At 46.5% G+C, this 18,896-nt stretch overlaps 1 protein-coding gene across 1 annotated transcript; it reads right to left on the reverse strand.

Annotated features, from left to right (window-relative positions):
* Positions 1–658: 658 nt before the first annotated feature.
* On the reverse strand, positions 659–17,375 carry LOC138840953 (vacuolar protein sorting-associated protein 33A-like). Its single transcript, XM_070041405.1, has 13 exons — positions 17,259–17,375; positions 15,359–15,424; positions 14,890–15,017; positions 12,993–13,179; positions 11,102–11,218; positions 9,940–10,114; positions 7,538–7,731; positions 6,166–6,292; positions 4,535–4,602; positions 3,324–3,461; positions 2,107–2,244; positions 1,652–1,820; positions 659–1,052 (listed from the first exon to the last, which is right to left on the reverse strand). Exons 1-13 carry the CDS (start codon positions 17,358–17,360, stop codon positions 871–873), a joined length of 1,791 nt encoding a protein of 596 aa, XP_069897506.1. The 5' UTR covers positions 17,361–17,375; the 3' UTR covers positions 659–870.
* Between the last annotated feature and the right edge of the window lie 1,521 nt (positions 17,376–18,896).

The following is an 18,896-nucleotide window of genomic DNA, read 5'->3' on the forward strand; positions in this document are numbered from 1 at the left end:
GGATTTCAGGCATGAGCCATGGTGCCCAGGTAGAGCCAGCTAATATTTTTCTGGAAACTGCCAACAGCAGAAAAGCTACCAACTTGCCTCTGCTTGCCAACAAGATTAGCCAGGGGCAGCTCACGTCACTAGACCAGGGACTGACCACAAGCTCAACACTTCCAAGCAGAATGATGCATGGATTGTAGGACAGGGAAGCAAACTAAAACCTCAGTGAAGGCATTTACCACTGAGATGTCACATCTTCGAGACTGTAACTTATGCACTAAGAAAGCTTTTGTAAAGGCTTACATTCTCTGGAACAGCTTTTTGTTCAGTGTAGATGTGGAACCTCCACAGATGGAACCAATTAAAGACAGAAACTGTGGGCTTAGCCTAAGGAACAAATATGACAGAGACTAGAACTAAAGCTATAATGAAGAAACCACTCAGGGACATCAACAGGCAAACACTATTGTCATGTACAGCCTAGGACAGAAATACAGCTGTGTGATGACACGGCAGATACGCCACTTCCATTTCGCCTCTGGGAAGGCAAAGCAGAGCCTGAGCGCTCTGCTTTAAGAGCTGTTTCCGTTTGCATGCCTGCACAGGTTACCCGCCGTACTTCTTACCGTATTTCTAGAGGTGTTGACTAAAGACTCCAAACTTAAAAAAATTCAAAAACCAGTGTCTTTTATATACATGTGGATTATCCTTCCTTCAGGAAATAAGGAACACAGAAGAAGCAGGAAGAAGAAAGCAGCAAGGGAGCAGACCCCAAAGCAACTTCTGCACTTCTAGTCTCTGTAGGTTTTGGTTCCTTTCAGCAAGTTGTTCAGTGACAGTTGGTTCTGCAGTTTCCTTGCTAAGAAGTCTCCTTTGAACACCCTAGAAAGGTTTTTCCATCAGAGCTTCTATCCAGCTAGTTCCATTCATTAGTTTAGTGGTGGCAATTACATATTCTGTGCCACCATCTTCCAACTGTGAGAGAAACCGCAGGGCAGCAATTTCAGCGAAGGTTACACCACCAAGGAAAAACACCAGAGTGACTCGGTTTTCTCCTGGTTGACCTAAAATGAAAACATTTCACAATTCAAAAGTCTTTAGTAGTGGTGCATTTCTTTCTACCTTTTAGAACATTTTTTTCCACTTTTACAAATAGAAATATCAACTGGGTGCCAGTGGCTCATGACTGTAATCCTAGCTATTCAGGAGGCTGAGATCTGAGGATCATGGTTCAAAGCCAGCCTGGGCAAGAAAGTCTGTGAGACTCTTATCTCCAATTGACCACCAAAAAGCTGGTAGTGGAACTGTGGCTCAAGTGGTAGAGCACTAGCCTTGAGTAAAAAAGCTCAGGGACAGCTTCTAGCCTCCGAGTCCAAGCCCCTGGACTAGCACAAAGCAAAAATCAAAAAACACAGAATAGAAAGATCAACAGGCCTTGGTGCAGATAGTTCACCTGAAACCCAGCAACACTGGTTTTGATCTCGTGCCTTTTCTTCTGGGAGCCTCGATGGAGAGATGGAAACCTGCTATACCCAAGGGAACACTGAGGCTCCGGTGCGCATAATAGACACTGGCATCTGACTCCTTAGTGCTTTACAAAGCAACTTTCCAATACCTGAAAACCACACTAGAAGCATATAACTGCCCACAAATGAAGACTTACGTTTCTTTTGCAGCCCTGTGGGAAGCGGCTGGCGCTCCTCAAAGTGGGGCCCTGGGAGTATGCGGAGCACCTCCTCGATACTCCGCCATCCTGGCCGCGAGAGCAGCTGGGCCAGTCGCACGCTGAGCGGGGCATAACCACTGTACACATATGAAATGTCTGTGGGATTCTGTTAAACAATGAAAGAGAAAAGAGCCTATAAGCAAACAAATGGAAACCATGCTATGAGTAATTAAAAGGCACCAGAAAGAACGGTACAGATTCCCCACTGCACCCGTGTTGTCTCTCTAAATCATTCCTCAGAGCACCGTTTGACAGCATTCATTTCCTGCTGATATTTGGAAGGATGTACTGCTTTAACAAAAGACAGAAAATGACTTGTAGAAAGCAAAGCAGGTGTCTTGATTGAGCAGCATGTGTGGTTGTGGTGGGTTAAAGGGAGACGTGCATCTCACTTGCTCATTGACATCATCCATCCAGAGACGCAGTGTCTTCCGAATCGTTGGGTGATTGTTTCTGCCTCCTGTCTGTGGCTTTAGCAGGCCAGCCTTCTCTAGGTTGTTCAAGGTCAGTATGTGCTCATAGCCATAGGTCTGCAAGAGAAGTAATTTGCCCTCCATGTCAGATCAGAATGGCTACAATTCCAACAGTACTTCCAACAAATTAATCTGGTATGCATGGCAAGGTCCAGCAGTGACCATCAAATGGGCCTAGGGGACAGAGCAGAGGGTGAAACTTGTGCTAATATGGCTTGCTTCTTACTGCTCATTCAACTTGGAGTTCCTATTTTTTACTCTAAAGTCACATTTAGAGTCCAACCTAATGAGCATCACATACATTCTATTTACGTATGGAATTTAATTAGCTCTGTAAAAGGATTAGGAAGATCTGTAGAGGTATATATTCTAGTAGTATCTACTCTTAAGGACAAATAATAACAATATACTCTGTAAAGGATTTTTTTTTTTTTTTGCCAGTCCTGGGGTTTGAACTCAGGGCCTGGACACTGTCCCTGAGCTTCTTTTGCTCAAGGCTAGCTCTCTACCACTTGAGCTATAGCGCTACCTCTATATTTTGCTTCATATACTTCCACAGGTTGCTTGTATAACTTTACAAAAGCCAAAATAATGAATGCTGATGATTTTTTGGTTTTGGAGACAGGAACCGGCTGTGGAGCCCAGGGCTGTGATAAGGACTCAACAACTATTACCACTCCCCTCCCCCCACACCCTGGTACACACTTCCAATAGATCCCTGCACACATCTCCTGACCAGGGGCTGTCCACTACTATTGTTTATTGTATAAGTGGAGTAAACAATTATTCTCAGGGATTCAGAACAAGTCCTTGGTGGTAAAGAATTAAAAAGATAGTAACTACATGCCAAAACAGTATAATTATACACATACATGCATGTTTATAGACTGAACTTAGGACTCTCCTATGCTAGGCCAGTGCTCTACCACATAAGCCACACTCCCAGTACTTATATTTTGGTTTCTGAAACACTGTCTTAAGCTAACAATGTCTGGGTTGACTTCAAACTCTAGCTTTTCTTACCTCTGCCTCTTGAGTAACTGAGATTACAGGTGTGTACTACCATTCTTGACATGGTCTAGTTTTAGAACATGCTGTTGTCCCCCTGGTAAATTGACAGTTTTAGAGTATATTACCTGGAGAATCTCTCTTTTATAATAATCCAACACTTTTTGTTTAAGCCCACTGTTGCAAACAGATTGCAGGCAAATCAGCCTTAAGACCTTGATCAACGGATGCTTTTGGGCAATACAGTCCTCGATGTAATTGTTGACCTAGAAGCAGAGTATATACATTAAGCACTGACTATCTAGTGTGGGACTTAAAGAATTTGATGTTTATTACTATTTGGCTAAGTCAAAGTTATGAGGCTAGCTCATTGTTTTTTCATAGCTCCCCAACACTGTCACACACATCCTGGCCACCACACAAGTTATCAGATCAAATGATGACAGCCCAAGGCTATATGGACTCATATGCTTACCTGGCACACCTTCTCTATGGCCATGGCCACCTAATGAGAGGTGGCTGAGTGTTTAGTCCTTGTGTGATATAGTCATCTCAAGAATAGTATCAATTTTTTTTGGGGGGGTCAGTTGTGGGGTTAAACTCAGGACCTCACGCATGCAAGGCAAGCACTCTACCACTGAAGCCACCTTCCCAACCACTTTTAAGATGTTTTAATGAAGCCAAATATTTAAAGAAATAAAGATAAAATTCTCACAAGAAAGCATTTTATTTTTTATGTTTTTATTTTCTGGGTCTGTCGTGGGGCTTGAACTCAGGGCCTGGACACTGTCCCTGAGCTCTTCAGCTCAAGGATAGTGCTCTACCACGTTGAGCCACAGCACCACTTGCAATTTTCTGTTGGAGGTATGAGTCTCACAGACTTTCCTGCCTGGTCTGGCTTTGAACCATGATCCTGATCTCAGCCTCCTAAGGAGCTAGGGTGACAGGCATGAGCCATTGCTGCCAGGCGATATCCTGGTTTGTTTAAGTTTTGCATACTGAAGATCAAAGCATGGTCTCACGCACAGTAGGCTGGTCCTCTACAATTAAGCTATATCTCCAACCCAAATGTGAATATCTTATCTACTGCAATCTTTAAAATCTTGGATTTCACGGAGACCATATCTCATTTTGCCAGGTACTACAGAAAGCATCTTACATAGAGTAATATATCTCATTATATATCTTGTCCTTGATAAAAATCACTTTTTACATTCTATTTTTGCTTCTAAAAATACTTAGGCATGGCTTGGGAATCAGAGCAATAGCATATCTGGTTATAATCTTATGTCTGATAATCTTTCAACTATCTGTTAGAACAGTCATATCCAACACATACCTTATCCGTGTCTATTCCAGACATAAACTCCTGTTCCACTGTTAATTTATCAAAGAAGTCTTCAGAAGCTAAAAATGTAATTAGCAAATTTGCAACTTAGAATTTCAGTAAATGCTGATTTATGTGATTTTTATTTACAAAGTATGGTAAGAAACAAGACATGTAAAAAGGAAAAGCAGGTGCCAGTTGAAATTATTACCTGTCTCAAAAACACAAACAGTGACTGGAGAACCCTAGAACTTGGCCCTACATTGTACTTTTGCAGACTGACTACAGTACTCTGGTGTCAACCTCAGGATTTACATACCAACCCAGGATTTACAAACAGACTCCTGATTTACAGGCAGATTCAGGACTTTGAGGACGGAGAAAGCTAATTTTCTAAGCACATTTCACTTTACTCAGTTTAAACTGATTTCTACTTCTGTTATAAACACAAAGGACCAATTTTCTTTTTTTTTTTGTCAGTTGTGGGGCTTGAACTCTGGGCCTGGGTGCTGTCCCTCAGTTCTTCAGCTCAAGGTGAGCACTCTACCCCTTGAGCCACAGCACTATTTCCGGTTTTCTAGTGGTTTATTGGAGATAAGAGTCTCAAAGAGGGGCTGGGAAGGTGGCTCAGTGGTAGAGTGCTTGCCTTGCATGCATGAGGCCCTGGGTTCCATTCCTCAGCACCACATAAGCAGAAAAAGCTGGAAGTGGCACTTTGGCTCAAGTGGTAGGGTGCTAGCCTTGAGCTGAAGAGCTGAGGGACAGCGCCCAGGCCCAGAGTTCAAGCCCCACCACTGATGAAAAAAAAAAATTCTGTGCTGGGAAGGTGGCTCAGTGGTAGCGTGCTTGCCTAGCATGCATGAGGCCCTAGGTTTGATTCCTCAGCACCACATAAGCAGAAAAAGCTGAAAGTGGAGCTTGAGTTTAAACCCCAGGACTGGCAAAGAAAAAAAAAGTTAAAAAATTTTTTTTAGTTTTTTTTTTTTTTGTCTTTTCTTTTTTGGTACTGGGGATCGAACCCAGGACGTTGCACTTGCTAGGCAAGCGCTTTGCCACTGAGCTACATCCCAGCCCTAGTTTTATTTTTTAACATGCCTGTAATCTCAAGAATTTGAGGCAATAATGGACTAAGATAGGAGTAAGATCCTGTCTCAAAAACAAAATACTGGTTGGGCACCAGTGGCTCACACCTGCAATACTAGCTACTCAGAAGGCTGAAACCCTAGGGATCTCAGCCAGCCCAGGCAGGAAAGTCAGTGAGACTTAACTCCAATTAACCACCAAAGAGCCAGAAATGTAGCTGTAGGCCAATGACACAGCACTAGCCTTAAGCACAAAAGCTCAGGGACAGTGCCTAGGCCCTAAGTTCAAATTCCAGAACTGACACACATAAAAACAAAAACAGACAAACAAAAAAACCCACCAAAATATCAGCAAAAGGGTTGTAGGTGTTATTTGAACTCGTGGTGTGCCTGCCAACAACCATACCTAATCCCCAGATCCAAAATGAAGTGAAATGAGAAAACAAAATAAAGGAAAAGAGCTGACTTTCCCCAGGAAGCACAAGGTGCCAATGGCTGGCTAGCATGGTGGATATACAATAGTCAGCCCAGAATAAAAGAACCATGCCACAGGACACTTACTAGTGACGTCTTTGATTAACTCTGCGATGGAGGTGTGGTTTGCAAGGGAGCCCCTTGCGGCTTGCATGTGGGGCAGCTGCGAGACAAACTGCTTAATCTCTCCCACGGTCTTGGCATTGTGCCTTTCCTGGAAGAAACAAGATGGCAGCACCATCAGGAGAGGCAGAAATTGCAGAGGGCGCTTCATTGAGATGAGGGTGCAAAAGAATGGAATACATGTAAAGCAGTCTACAGCCAGCCTTGACCTGACACTGAATACACAAACAATGAAGAACCTGGGACCAGGCAAGAGGAGGCAGGAGGTGATAATGAAGCGTCAGTGGGAAAAGTTCTGGGTTCCCAGGGACTTCACTCTCATTACAGCCCACGGCACATGGTGGGTTCCCTGCCACCCTCACGTGGGCTGAACCCGGAATTTTCATCTTTAGCTACAAATTCTAGTAGAGGTGATTTTGTTTCTGGTACAGCTGGCTTCCTTATAAGTTAGGTAGGAAATAATTTAATGAAAGAAGATAATGCAAATGTTTATGATGAAAGCTTATAAATTATAAACCTTTATGCTCCCACCTCTCCTGGAACAGAAGAAAAACTGTGGGCGTAGTGGCTTAACCTGCGATTTTAGTTACTTGGGAGGTAGAGATGGGGAGACCTGGAGGCTAGCCTGGGAAGTACCTACGACTCCCTCTCCACTTGGGACAGCCAGTCATCCCCCAGGACAGGAGGAAGCACCAGCAGGAGGCCGCCAGCCCCAGGCAGGTGTGGACAGAAGGCAAGACGCTACCCTGAAAATAGCCAATACAAATAGGGGCAGAAGCATGGCTCAAGTGATAGGAGTGCCTGTCAAGCAACCAGGAGAACCTGAGTTCAGTCCCCAGTACACCATGAATTAAGTAAGTAGTAAAGGAGAAAAATTTAATATAGCCCCTTCTGTTATGGGTCAGAGCACAAGTTTTTGTTTTTGCCAGTCCTGGGCTTGAACTCAGGGTCTGGGCATGGTCCCTGAGCTGTTTTTGTTCAAGGCTAGCATTCGACCACTTGAGCCACAATGCACTTCTGGCCTTTTCTGTGTATGTGGTACTGGGGCATCAAACCCAGGGCTTCATGTATGCTAGGTAAGCACTCTACCACTGAGCCACATTCCGAGCCCAAGGGTAAAAGTTTAAGAAGAAACTCCTGGTCCTCCTGCACTGGCAGGTGCAGAGGGTGTCTGAGGGGCAACCCTCTGTCACTTGGAAGCCTGATCCTGCTCAATGTTGAGACCCATCCGTCCTAAGATCCACCCAAGAGACTGAAATGCCTACTCTTCCCAGGGTAGCAGTGACCTTGAACTCCCACCCCAGAGCAGCAAGATGACAACCAAAGCCTGTTTCACCTCAAATGCTGCAGAGATGATCTTTGCCTTTTTGCTGAGCACCGAGCCCACCGCATTGAAGTTCTTGTCCCGGATCTCAGCATACAGCTCCTCCGCAGAGTTGAGCTGAAGCTTCTTTGCCTCTGTGGGTAGGTCCTTCCCACCGTCACCCTGTTTCTTAGGCGCAAACTTCTCTGGGGGTAATTTCACATAACCTGCACAGCAATGGAAAAAACATGAACGTGTGCAATTACTGGAAGAACCCAGAGTTGGGTTGGTTCTACCAAAAGCAAGTTAAGTCTTTGCGCATGCCTAGCAAGTGCAAAGCCCTGAGATCAAACCCCAGTACCAAGCCGGGCGCTGGTGGCTCACGCCTGTAATCCTAGCTACTCAGGAGGCTGAGATCTGAGGATCGCGGTTCAAAGCCAGCCTGGGCAGGAGAGACCGTGAGACTCCTATCTCCAATAAACCACCAGAAAACCGGAAGTGGCTCAAGTGGTAGAGCACTCGCCTTGAGCTGAAGAGCTGAGGGACAGCGCCCAGGCCCAGAGTTCAAGCCCCACAACCGACCAAAAAAAACAAAAAACCCCAGTACCATTAAATAAATGATAATTACCAGAAGGAAAGAAAGTAGGAAGAGAGGGAAGGAGAGAGAAATAGAGAATGGGAGGGTAGACAAAGGGAGAAAAGTGCTAGTGGCTCACGCCTGTCATCCTAGCTACTCAGGAGGCTGAGATCTGAGGATCAGTTCAAAGCCAGCCTGGGCAGCAAAGTCCATGAGACTCTTTATCTCCAACAAACCACCAGAAAACCCAAAGTGGCACTGTGGCTCAAGTGGTATAGCACTCGCCTTGAGGTGAAGAACGCAGGGACAGCAGCCAAGCCCAGAGTTCAAGTCCCATGACCAACCAAAAAATAAAAAACAAAAAAAAGGGAGGGAGAGGAGGGCAGGAGGGGTGTCTGGGGATAAAAGATTGTTTCCTACCTCAAGTACCAGAAAATAAACTGTAGGTCCTGTCCCTTAGTGGATTGTGGGCTGTACAGAGCAGCAAAAAGCGAAACAAAATTCCAGAGGATAATATCACATGACTTAAAAAATAAACGTTTTGTTTTTTTTATCAAAGTGTGCACATATAATATGAATCATATTTCTTACCATGGGTTGTACCCTAAGCAGTCACAAAACTGCTCTAAAGCAAGGATCAGAAACTGCCCTAAGGGCCAAATTCTGGCCATTTCCTGTTTTCATTTCATTTATTTATTTATTTTTGTTGGTCATGGGGCTTAAACTCAAGGCCTAGTCACTCGACCTAGCTTTTGTGCTGAAAGCTAGCCCTCTACCACCTTGAGTCTCAGTGCCACTTCCGGTTTTCTAGCGGTTAATTGGAGTTAAGTGTTTCATGGATCTTTCCTGCCCAGGCTGCCTTTGAACTGCGATCTTCCTATCTCAGCTGCTCAGCTACGATAATAGGCATAAGCCTCTGGCACCTGGCTTACTTCCTGTTTTTATAAATAAACTTTTATTAGCACATATCCTCATCTATTCTTTTCTAAAAAGATAACTCAAGGGACATGCTCAGGGTTTAGGTTTTCTTGGGCATAGAGTTAAACTTTTCTGCTGGAGACACTATGTTTTTTTGGGAGGTGGACAGAGTATGATACTGATTAGAGTACAGGGCACTGTGAAGATGTTACAATGAAATCCCTCTTTCTACCATTAATATAAGCCAATAAAATTATTCTTTAACTTTTTTTTTGTTGGTCGTGGGGCTTGAACTCTGGGTCTGGGCGCTGTCTCTCAGCTCTTCAGCTCAAGGCAAGTGTTCTAGCACTTGAGCTACAGCTCCACTTCCGGTTTTTAGGTGGTTTATTGGAGATAAAGAGTCTCACAGATGGAGCTGGGAAGGTGGCTCAGTGGTAGAGTGCTTGCCTTGCATACATGAGGCCCTGGGTTTGATTCCTCAGCAACATATAAGCAGAAAAGGCAGGAAGTGGTGCTATTGCTCAAGTGGCAGAGCACTAGCCTTGAGCTGAAGAGCTGAGGGACAGCGTCCAGCCCAGAGTTCAGGCCCTATGACCAACCAAAAAAAAGATTCTCACAGACTTTCCTGCCCAGACTGACTTTGAACTGCAATCCTCAGATCTCAGCTTCCTTAGCTAGGATTACAGGTATGAGCCACTGGCACCTAGTTTTAACTTTGATTTTTTAAATCCTCATTAGAAATTGAATTTTTAAGTTCAAATAACATTTAAGAAAATAAAAATAATAGCCTGGAGTGGGGCATGTGGTAGAGGGCCAGGCCAGCAAACATGAAGCCCGAAGTTCAAATCTCAGAACTGTCCACTCCTGAAAGAAAAAGTTGCCATGGTAGCGCCCATGTAGAAAGGTATTTCTGAGTGAGCTACTGTGGCACTTCACTTACTGTTCTGAATGCCATAGATCTCATCAATCAGACCTTCATAGGTGAGCTGGGTGGCAAGGGGTGTTAATAAATCCACGTTTCGATCGAGCAACAAGAGGTTATCAAAAACAGGAAATATTGAATTTTGGCTTCCTGTAAATTCTCTTTTCATCCTCATCATCATATTGGCCACTTGCTGTAAACAAAACATTGGATCAGGTTGGGCCCTCCTGGGAACTAACAGGTTTTAAAATTCAGCTAAAAACAGAAAGACAATCAAAAAAGTAAAGAAAAGGAGAAAAACTGCAAGTGTTTAGCAGCTATCAGAAGCATTTGCCGCGGGCTCCCATTCCAACACAGCAGCCACCGCTTCCCAGTGAGGAACAAAGTCAGCCTTGAACCACTGCTCCCAGCGAAGGGAGGCTGGCTTTGGGGAAACTTAGCTATGGACAGCGGGAGCCCCGAACCCACGTCTCTTCACTGCTTTACAGAGATCATGACTGACCCTGAACCCATGTCTAGCAATTCTAGAAGCTGGTCTCAGGAAGCTTTCCTAGCACATTATCCTCTCTGGAAGACACAGCATGACTTTCCAGTGCCTGGAGACACTGGACTCAACTATGTTTGGGGGCTCAGTTTAAACAGCAAAAGCCCCAATATAAAGAATAGAAGTGGGCTGGGAATGTCGCTTAGTGCATGTGTAGAATGCATGAAGCAAGGGTTCGATTCCTCAGTACCACATAAACAGAAGAAGCCGGAAGTGGTGCTGTGGCTCAAAAGTTGTAGAGTGCTAGCCTGGAGCAAAAAGAAGCTCAGGGACAGTGCTTAGGCTGAGTTCAAGCCCCAGGACTGGAGAGAAAAAAAAAGTGTGAAAAGTGCTGGGAAAGAGGCACTTGTTCACAGTCTGAGACTCAAACTGAGAAGGCAGGGGTCACCTGAGGGACCTCAGCTGGGAAAGTATCTAGGTGTGATGTGGGTCCTCACCCCTGGTGTACACGCACAAAGCACCCTGGGTACTGGTGTGTGCTGATGCAGGTCAGGCGTTAACTGTGGTACAGAGGCCAATTCCCAGTCATAGAATTGGTGACTGACAGGCTTGGTTATGTTTGTGAAATTTTCCCTTCCTCCCTCATTTGGGGACCAGGAACTCCCAATTTAGCAACAGAAAATAGCTGCTTCTCACCCGAGCACATTCTCCTTTCCCAAAGATCTGGGGGATGGTTCCGTACAGTGCCTGTATGGTCATCAGCCCCTTGGCCGTGTGGTACAGGCTGGTCTGGTCACCTTCCAGGTAGCACTCCTGCAGGGGAGAGAGGCCATGGTGGGCCATCTTCCAGGGACCTGGTGCCCTGCTCGGTTCCTGGTGCTGTGGTTCATTTCCATCTACTTCACGGTTTACTGTGGACACATCACAAAGCCAGCAGCCCTTGGCAGGGTGCAGATGTGTGAGCCACTCCCCAGGCACAGCTGGAGTTGCCGAGGAGAACCATGTGCTGGCCAAGGCTCTCACCTTCACGGCTGAATATAAGCTGGCAGGGGTCTCCAGGGGGCCGTATCTTCTCTGGGTACTGCCTCAAAGTCACACAGGACAACCTAGAAGAATACTTTTGCCTTTTTCCCTCAGGACTGGGGATTGCACGCAGGGTCTCTAGCATGCAGGGCCAGCACTCTACTACCTGAGCCATGCCCCTGGTCCTTTTGCTTTTGAGTTTTTTCAGACAGAGTGGCAAGCCTTTGCCACAGCAGGTCTCCAGCCTCCACCTTCTATCTCCACCACAATACTCTCCTCTATGTCTAGGGTAGCTAGTGTTACAGGCATATGCTACATAAGTAAAGCTATCTTTACAAAGTTTAGCTGTTATTGAAAAAGTCCAATGGGAAGTATTTACAAGGCATTCTAACACTCTTAAAAATACAAGCTACACTACACACTAGGAAAAGATACTTGTTTTTTTTCTTTTGGTCAGTCGTGGGGCTTGAACTCTGGGCCTGGGCGATGTCCCTGAGCTCTTCACCTCAAGGCTAACGCTCTACCACTTAAGCCACAGTGCCACTTCCCGTTTTCTGGTGGTTCAATGGAGATAAGAGTCTCACAGACTTTCCTGCTCGGACTGGCTTTGAAACATGAACCTCAGATTTCAGCTTCCTGAGTAGCTAGGATTATAGGCCTGAGCCACTGGTGCCCAGCTATTTGTTTTTATAAGCCACAATTTGTACCCAGAACATATAAGGAATTCTTCAAGGTAGAGCTCTCGCCTTGAGCTGAAGAGCGCAGGCACAGAGCTCAAGCCCAGAGTTCAAGCACCATGACCAACAAAAAGAAAAAGAAAAAAAAAAATCCCATCATTTGAGAGGCTGAGGCAGAAGGATCAAGAATTCTGACAAACATAAGCTACACGGCAGAAGTGGCACTGTGGCTCAAGTAGTAGAGTGCTAGCCTTGAGCTCAAGAGCTGAGGGATGGCATCCGGGCCCAGAGTTTAAGCCCTATGACCGACAAAAACAACAAAACAAAAACAAAAAACAATGAGAAAGAACAGTTTTGCCAGGTGCTGGTGGCGCATACCTGGAATCCTAGCTACTCAGGAGGCTGAGATCTGAGGATCATGGTTCAAAGCCCTAGCAGGAAAGTCCCAGAGATTCTTATCTCCAATTAACCACCAGAAAACCCGAAGTGGCACTGTGGCTCAAAGTGGCAGAGTACTAACCTTGAGCAAATGACCTCAGGGACAGTGCTCAGGGCCAACTGACAAAAAAAAAAAAAATTTTTTTTTAATTAAAAAAAATTAAATGAGCCTCAGCTGGACAGAGCTCATGTAATGCAAATTAAGATAATATCATAAACCAAGTATAGTGTTTCACACCTGCACTTGGGAGGCAGAGGCAAGAGGATCAAAAGTTCAAGGATAACCTCAGTTACCCAGAGAGTTCTAGCTCAACCTTGGCTCTATAGAAAGACTGGATGTCAAAACAAACTGAACCCAACACCAAAAAAAAAAAAAAGATCATTATGCATCCATGTTCACTCATTTGGCAAAATCTCAAAGTCTGATGTGAGGGAAGTGCCCTGCTTACTTTGAATGCACCCTCCGATTCCATGGACAGGAGATCGCCATCGAATGGAATGAGGTCTAGACTGTACTCATCCCTGTGGATGAAGGAGCCCAGAACACCCAGGTCTTTCAACCGCTGTTCACAAAGCAAGCTGCGGCGTGGCACAAACAAAATGTGGAAATCTCTGGCAGGCCCACGTCGGTCTTCGCTGTAAAGGAAGTAACAAGGCAAACAGCTTGTGAGCTCCTTAGGGTCTGCGGTGATTTTGCTTACCACTGACACAGGCACTAATGAAATGCTGGTGAAAGCCAGGCGTCGGTGGCTCACACCTGTCATCCTAGCTACTCAGGAGGCTGAGATCTGAGGATCACAGTTCAAAGCCAGTCTGGGCAGGAAAGTCCGTGAGACTCTTATCTCCAATAAAACCACTAGAAAAAACCGGAAGTGGCGCTGTGGCTCAAGCGGTACAGCGCTCACCTTGAGCTGAAGAGTGCAGGGACAGCGCCCAAGCCCAGAGTTCAAGTCCCATGACCGACCAAAAAAAAAAAAAAAAGAAATGCTGGTGAAGCCAGGTACCAGTTGCTCACGCTTGTAATCCTACCTACTCAGGAGGAGGCAGAGATCTGAGGATCACGGTTCAAAGTCAGCCCGGGCAGGAAAGTCTGTGAGACTCATATCTCCAACCAACCATCTGAAAACCGGAAGTGGTGCTATGGCTCAAGTGGTAGAGCACTCACCTTGAGCTGAAGAGCTCAGGGACAGTGTCCAAGCCCAGAGTTCAAGCCCCACAACCGACAAAAACAAAAACAAAAGAAATGCTAGTGAGATACACAGAAAATGAAACTCAGACCCAACCTGTTAATAGTTCTGTGCTTCCTTTTTTCCCCAGCAGGAAGGCAGTGCTGCATCACACTTAGTGTGGTTTACTTTGACTTTGTGGTGTATCTTCTTGCATTTGTTTTGGACATTTTGGGGACACTAAAGCTCTCAGGTTTATTAAAACAGGGCATCTGTGACTTACTGAGAACAAATAGCTCTTTAGCCAAACTAATGCAACAGACTCTGACATTACAAGAGCTTACTCCTGATTCCCCCACTGTGCAACTTGAGAGTGGACTTCCAAAAATAACTTGCATGCTTTTAAGATTTTAGGAACTATATCTATCAATTGTACCACAAAGTGCAGACTGCAGACAGAACTTCCTCTATAGACTGGATGCTATATTAAATTTTTAATCAGCTCTTACTTTTTTTGCTTATGAAACACAAGCTTAGATATAATCATCTGATACATTGAAAAATAACCATTGAAGTATTAAAACTAAATAAAACATCTAGAGAACTTTGTATTGCAATAGCTTCAAATTTTTCTTGTTGTTTGTATGAGACAAGGACTCAACCTCAGTACCTGATGTTTTTGCTCACCGGCTGGTGCTCTACCAACTGAGCCATGCCTGCAGTTCCATGGCTTTCAGCTATCCCTAGAGAATAAGGTCGCGGGTCTCAAACTATTCAGAACAACTTGACAAGTTTCCCATCCCCACTCTACTATTTTTCTATCCTGTCACAGTTTTCCAAGAAGTCACTTTCAAATGCACTAGCTAGGGGCTTGTAAATGAGAAAGAATACAGTACATTAAGAATCATATAGGTCTGGGAAGGTGGCTCAGTGGTAGAGTACTTGCCTTGCATGCCTAAGGCCCTGGGTTTGATTCCTCAGCACCACATAAGCAAAAAGAAAAAAGCCAGAAGTGGCGCTGTGGGTCAAGTGGTAGAGCGCTAGCCTTGAGCTGAAGAGCTGAGGGACAGCGCCCAGGCCCAGAGTTCAGGCCCCACGACCGGACCCGCCCCCCCCCCCCCCAAAAAAAAAAGAATCATACAAACATCTTTATATCATGCCAATATAAGATCTGAGATACCTGAGCACATTTTCAGCAATTATATCCATCAATTCTAGCCTGGGTCGGACAAAAAAAATAATATTCTTGACATCAGCCGCTGGCAAACGGCTTCCTTTAAGTGTGAACATTTTTTCCACTTCATGTTCCTGGGAAAATACATACACAAAAGATTAGTGGCATTTCTCACACATACAAAGTCATTTGTCCTCCCAATCGAATGAATGCTAATACTTTACGATCAAATTCAGACTTCCTCAAGCCAAGTGCAGCAAGGACAAAGTTTCGGGACAAAGCATACTATGGTCACATAGAACAAATAGGATCAGCATAGACCATTGCAGGCAAAATGTGAATCACATATCAGAATCATCATCTGTAATAACCAAACAACTGTGCAAGCATTTGCTAAGAAAAAAAGTCAAATCCTATTATCGCTGCTAACGTTCAAAATTACTAATCCTTGAATAAAACCCAAGTAACTTATTACCTTCAGTAGTGAATACTGTGCAATCAAGCCAAATGGTCCCGTTAGGTACTCGTCCCAAACTATTGCCTACAAGAGAAAAGACACATCCTTATTACAGTAAGATCTTAAGAAGTTCAGCATCATATCAACAGAAAACAGCAATTATATCTTTTTCAAACTCAAGAGTTCAAAACAGTAACTGGTTCTGACCACACTGATAACCTAAAGGTTTAAAGATGTGAAACAAGTGGTGCTACAAGGGCCCCTGTGAAGTTAAAAGAGCGAATCACTGTCCTCAGCAGAAAGAAAAGGCCATCGTTTTCTGTGTACGTGTTGTGGTATTCTTAGACTGAGCTGGATGAAAATTGATGATTATTAAAACCTATGTTGTCAGTGTTCCTAATTAGCACTCGGTCTTTGGATTTTTTTTTTTTTTTTGGTCAATCGTGGGGCTTGAACTCTGGGCTTGGGCGCTGTCCCTCATCAGCTTTTCAGCTCAAGGCCAGTGCTCTACGGCTTGAGTCACAGCGCCACTTCTGGTTTTCAAGTGGTTTACTGGAGATAAGAGTCTTACAGACTTTCCTGCCCAGGCTGGCTTTGAACCGTGTTCCTCAGATCTCAGCCTCCTGAGTAGCTAGGATGACAGGCATGAGCCACCAGCGCCCGGCGGTCTTTGGACTTTTAATTAATTTTTTGCAGTCCTGGGACTTGACCTTTGGGTCTGGGCACTGTCCCTGAGCTTCTTTTGCTCAAGGCTAGCACTCTACCACTTGAGCCATAGCACCACTTCTGGCTCTGTGAATGTAGGACTGAGGAATTGAACCCAGGGCTTCATGCATGTTAGGCAAGCATTCTACCTCTAAGCCACATTCCCAGTCCTAATTAATTTACTTGAGATAGAGTCTCAATGTATAACCCAGGCTGAACTCAAACTCAAGATCCTCTTAACTCAGCATCTCAAGTGCTGGGATTACAGCTGTGCCCCACCACACAGACCCTATAAATATTTCTACTGCAAAAAATCCCAATTTGACTTCTCACTTTAAAAAACTGAAATTTAAATAACTACTCAGTTCCAAGAAACAACAGAAAGACTCCTGAGTACCTACATCCCCCTAGTGAAACATTTTACAAAATATAGTATTACACTCAGGATACCGGCATGATACAATCCACGTTGTTTTAGATTCTAGCATCATTTGCTCCTATGATTTAGCCTACTTTCCTCAATGGTTGCTATCACTCCACCTTTTGGGGTTCTGTTCTCTCCAAGATGGGTTCCTGAGGTTCTTCCAATCTATTTTTCTCTTCAGAGAAAAGTACTTCTCTTCAGAGGAGTACGTCTGGTTACTCTGGAGGGGGTAATAATACTTCAAAAAAACCTGAGGTTGGAAGCGTGGCTCAGCTGGTAGGGCGCTAGCCAATGAACAGAAGTGTCAGGTACTGAGTTCGAGTACCAATCTCGGACCTAAAAAGCATTTTAAGAAGTGGCCGTAAGTGGTTGGTGCAAGCCTGTACTTGGGGCACCTGTGCGGCAGACGCAGGGGGATCATGAACTCGAGGCCAGCCTGGGCTACGCAGCGAGGCCCTGTGTCAAAAGGAGGCCACGCTGAAGTCCCGGCACGGGGCTTCCGCCGCAGCCCGAGCGGACAGAGGGCTGCAGGGCGGCGGGGCGCAGCGCTCGGGGCCGAGCGGACCCGGCCGGGCCCGCGGGGAGGGGGACAGCGGGACATCACGGCGGCTCTCGGCGGTGCCACGCCACCCGGGCCCGGGCCCTTCCGCCTCGGCGAGGCGGCCGGGTCCGGGCGCAGGTGCAAGGCCCCGAGGCCCGCCGCCCGGGGAGACCTCGTCCACCCGGAACCCAGGCGGCCGGGTCGGACTAGGGGCGGCGAGGGCGGCGCGGCTGCCCGCCGACCCTCACCTTGCTTCCCGCGCACTTGTCCAGAAATTCACGCAGCTCGCGGCGCACCGCCTCGCGCAGCACGTTCAGGTTCACTCGCCCATAGGACAGGTGCGCCGCCATCTTGCCCGCGGGAACTCCCTGTCACGTGACCGCGCTCGTCCGCTGACGCACACTCGCTTCCGGCGGCCGGACCGACCAGTTAGAATCGGCGGCGTCCCGGGGCCCGCCCCTTCCTCGGGCGCCGAAGGCCGCCAGTCCCCCGTCGGGTTTACGCGTCTCAGAGGCTTCTCACGCTCGAGCTCTTGCGTCGCCGGAACCCGGGGAGCGGCCGGGCGGGCCTCAGGTCCGACCAGAGCCTGAAGATCCTGAAGACGCCACCGGAGGCTGGGAACGGCGACGCGGGGCGCGAGCGTTCCGCAGAGGCTGCCAAAAGCTGGGCTGGAGACGCGGCTCACGGCACTGGAGGAGAAAGAGCTGCTCAGACTCTCGGTTCTGTCAAGCACAGGCATTGTATTTAGTATTTCTTGTCGGCTGCGGGGCTTGAACTCGGCCCCTGGACGCTGTCCCTGCGCCCCTCTGCTCGAGGCCAGGGCTCTGCCACTTTGAGCCACAGCTCCACTGCCGACTTTCTGGTGGTTAATTGGAGGTGAGTCCAATAGGGACTTCACTGCCCGGGCTGGCTTTGATCGGTGATCCTCAGATCTCAGCCTCCCGAGGAGCTAGGACGACAGGCGTCAGCCACCGGCGCCCGGCTGCCCGACACAGTTCAGAGTTTAACATAAGAGCACACATGCAAAGCCTTTCATGTCCTAGCTCTCAACTCCGTTTCCACTGTGTCCCAGCTTGCCTCAGACTCAAGTTGTCACCCTTTGCCAACCTCCCTAGTGCTGAGATGATAAGCATGTGACACTGCACCTGGCCCAGTATGGATTATTCACCTCAGGTCAGTACCAAAGTTGAGCACTATTATTAAGGAAAGAGAAACATTCCTACTTGAATAATAACTGTGAATAAGCTTATGTTCAAAGGCCCAGCACTCAATTGCTTTAGTAATCATTTCTGTAAATATTCCAGCAATTGCTAGGTGCTGGTGGTTCATATCTGTAACCCTCTCTACTCAGGAAACAGATCTGAGGGTCTCAGAAGCCAGTCCCAGCAGGAAAGTCCCTGAGGTGTTTTTTTTTTTTTTTTTGGGGGGGGGGAGTTGGGGTTGGTGGTGGGGCTTGAGCCCAGGGTGTACCACTGTTCCTGAGCTTTCCCCCCACCTCCCCCCCCCCCCAACGCTAGTGCCCTTCCACTTTGGGCCACAGCTTTGCTTCTGGTTTTCCGGTGGTGAATTGGAGATGAGTCTCACAAACTTTCCTGCAATCCTCAGATCTCAGCCTCCTAAGTAGCTAAGATTTCAGGTGTGAGCCACCAGTGCCCAGCCCAAGACACTTATCCCCAACCATCCATCCAAAAGCCAAAAGTGCACCGTGGCTCAAGTGGTACAGTACTAGCCTTGAACACAAAAACAGGGGACCTCACCCAGACCCTGAGCTCAAGCCCCAGGACCAGCACACATGCACACTCCAATCCTATCAGTTTTCAGTTTCTATGATTTCATGGATTAACAGAAGCTGGGCATTGTGACACATGCCAGATCATGGAAAATGG

This window comes from Dipodomys merriami, unplaced genomic scaffold (genome assembly GCF_024711535.1).
Source record: "Dipodomys merriami isolate MVZ:Mamm:240054 unplaced genomic scaffold, mDipMer1.0.p SCAF_307, whole genome shotgun sequence".
Classification (NCBI taxonomy): domain Eukaryota; kingdom Metazoa; phylum Chordata; class Mammalia; order Rodentia; family Heteromyidae; genus Dipodomys; species Dipodomys merriami.

Bases quoted from the DNA above. Each gene is read 5' to 3' on its own strand.
- LOC138840953 (XM_070041405.1), bottom strand. From the start codon at position 17,360: ATGGCGGCGCACCTGTCCTATGGGCGAGTGAACCTGAACGTGCTGCGC. The intron at 15,425-17,258 runs GTGAGGGTCGGC...TTTCTCTTGTAG, and splicing joins ACAAGTGCGCGGGAAGCAAG to GCAATAGTTTGGGACGAGTA. The intron at 13,180-14,889 runs GTATCTCAGATC...CTTCCTTTACAG, and splicing joins ATTGCTGAAAATGTGCTCAG to CGAAGACCGACGTGGGCCTG.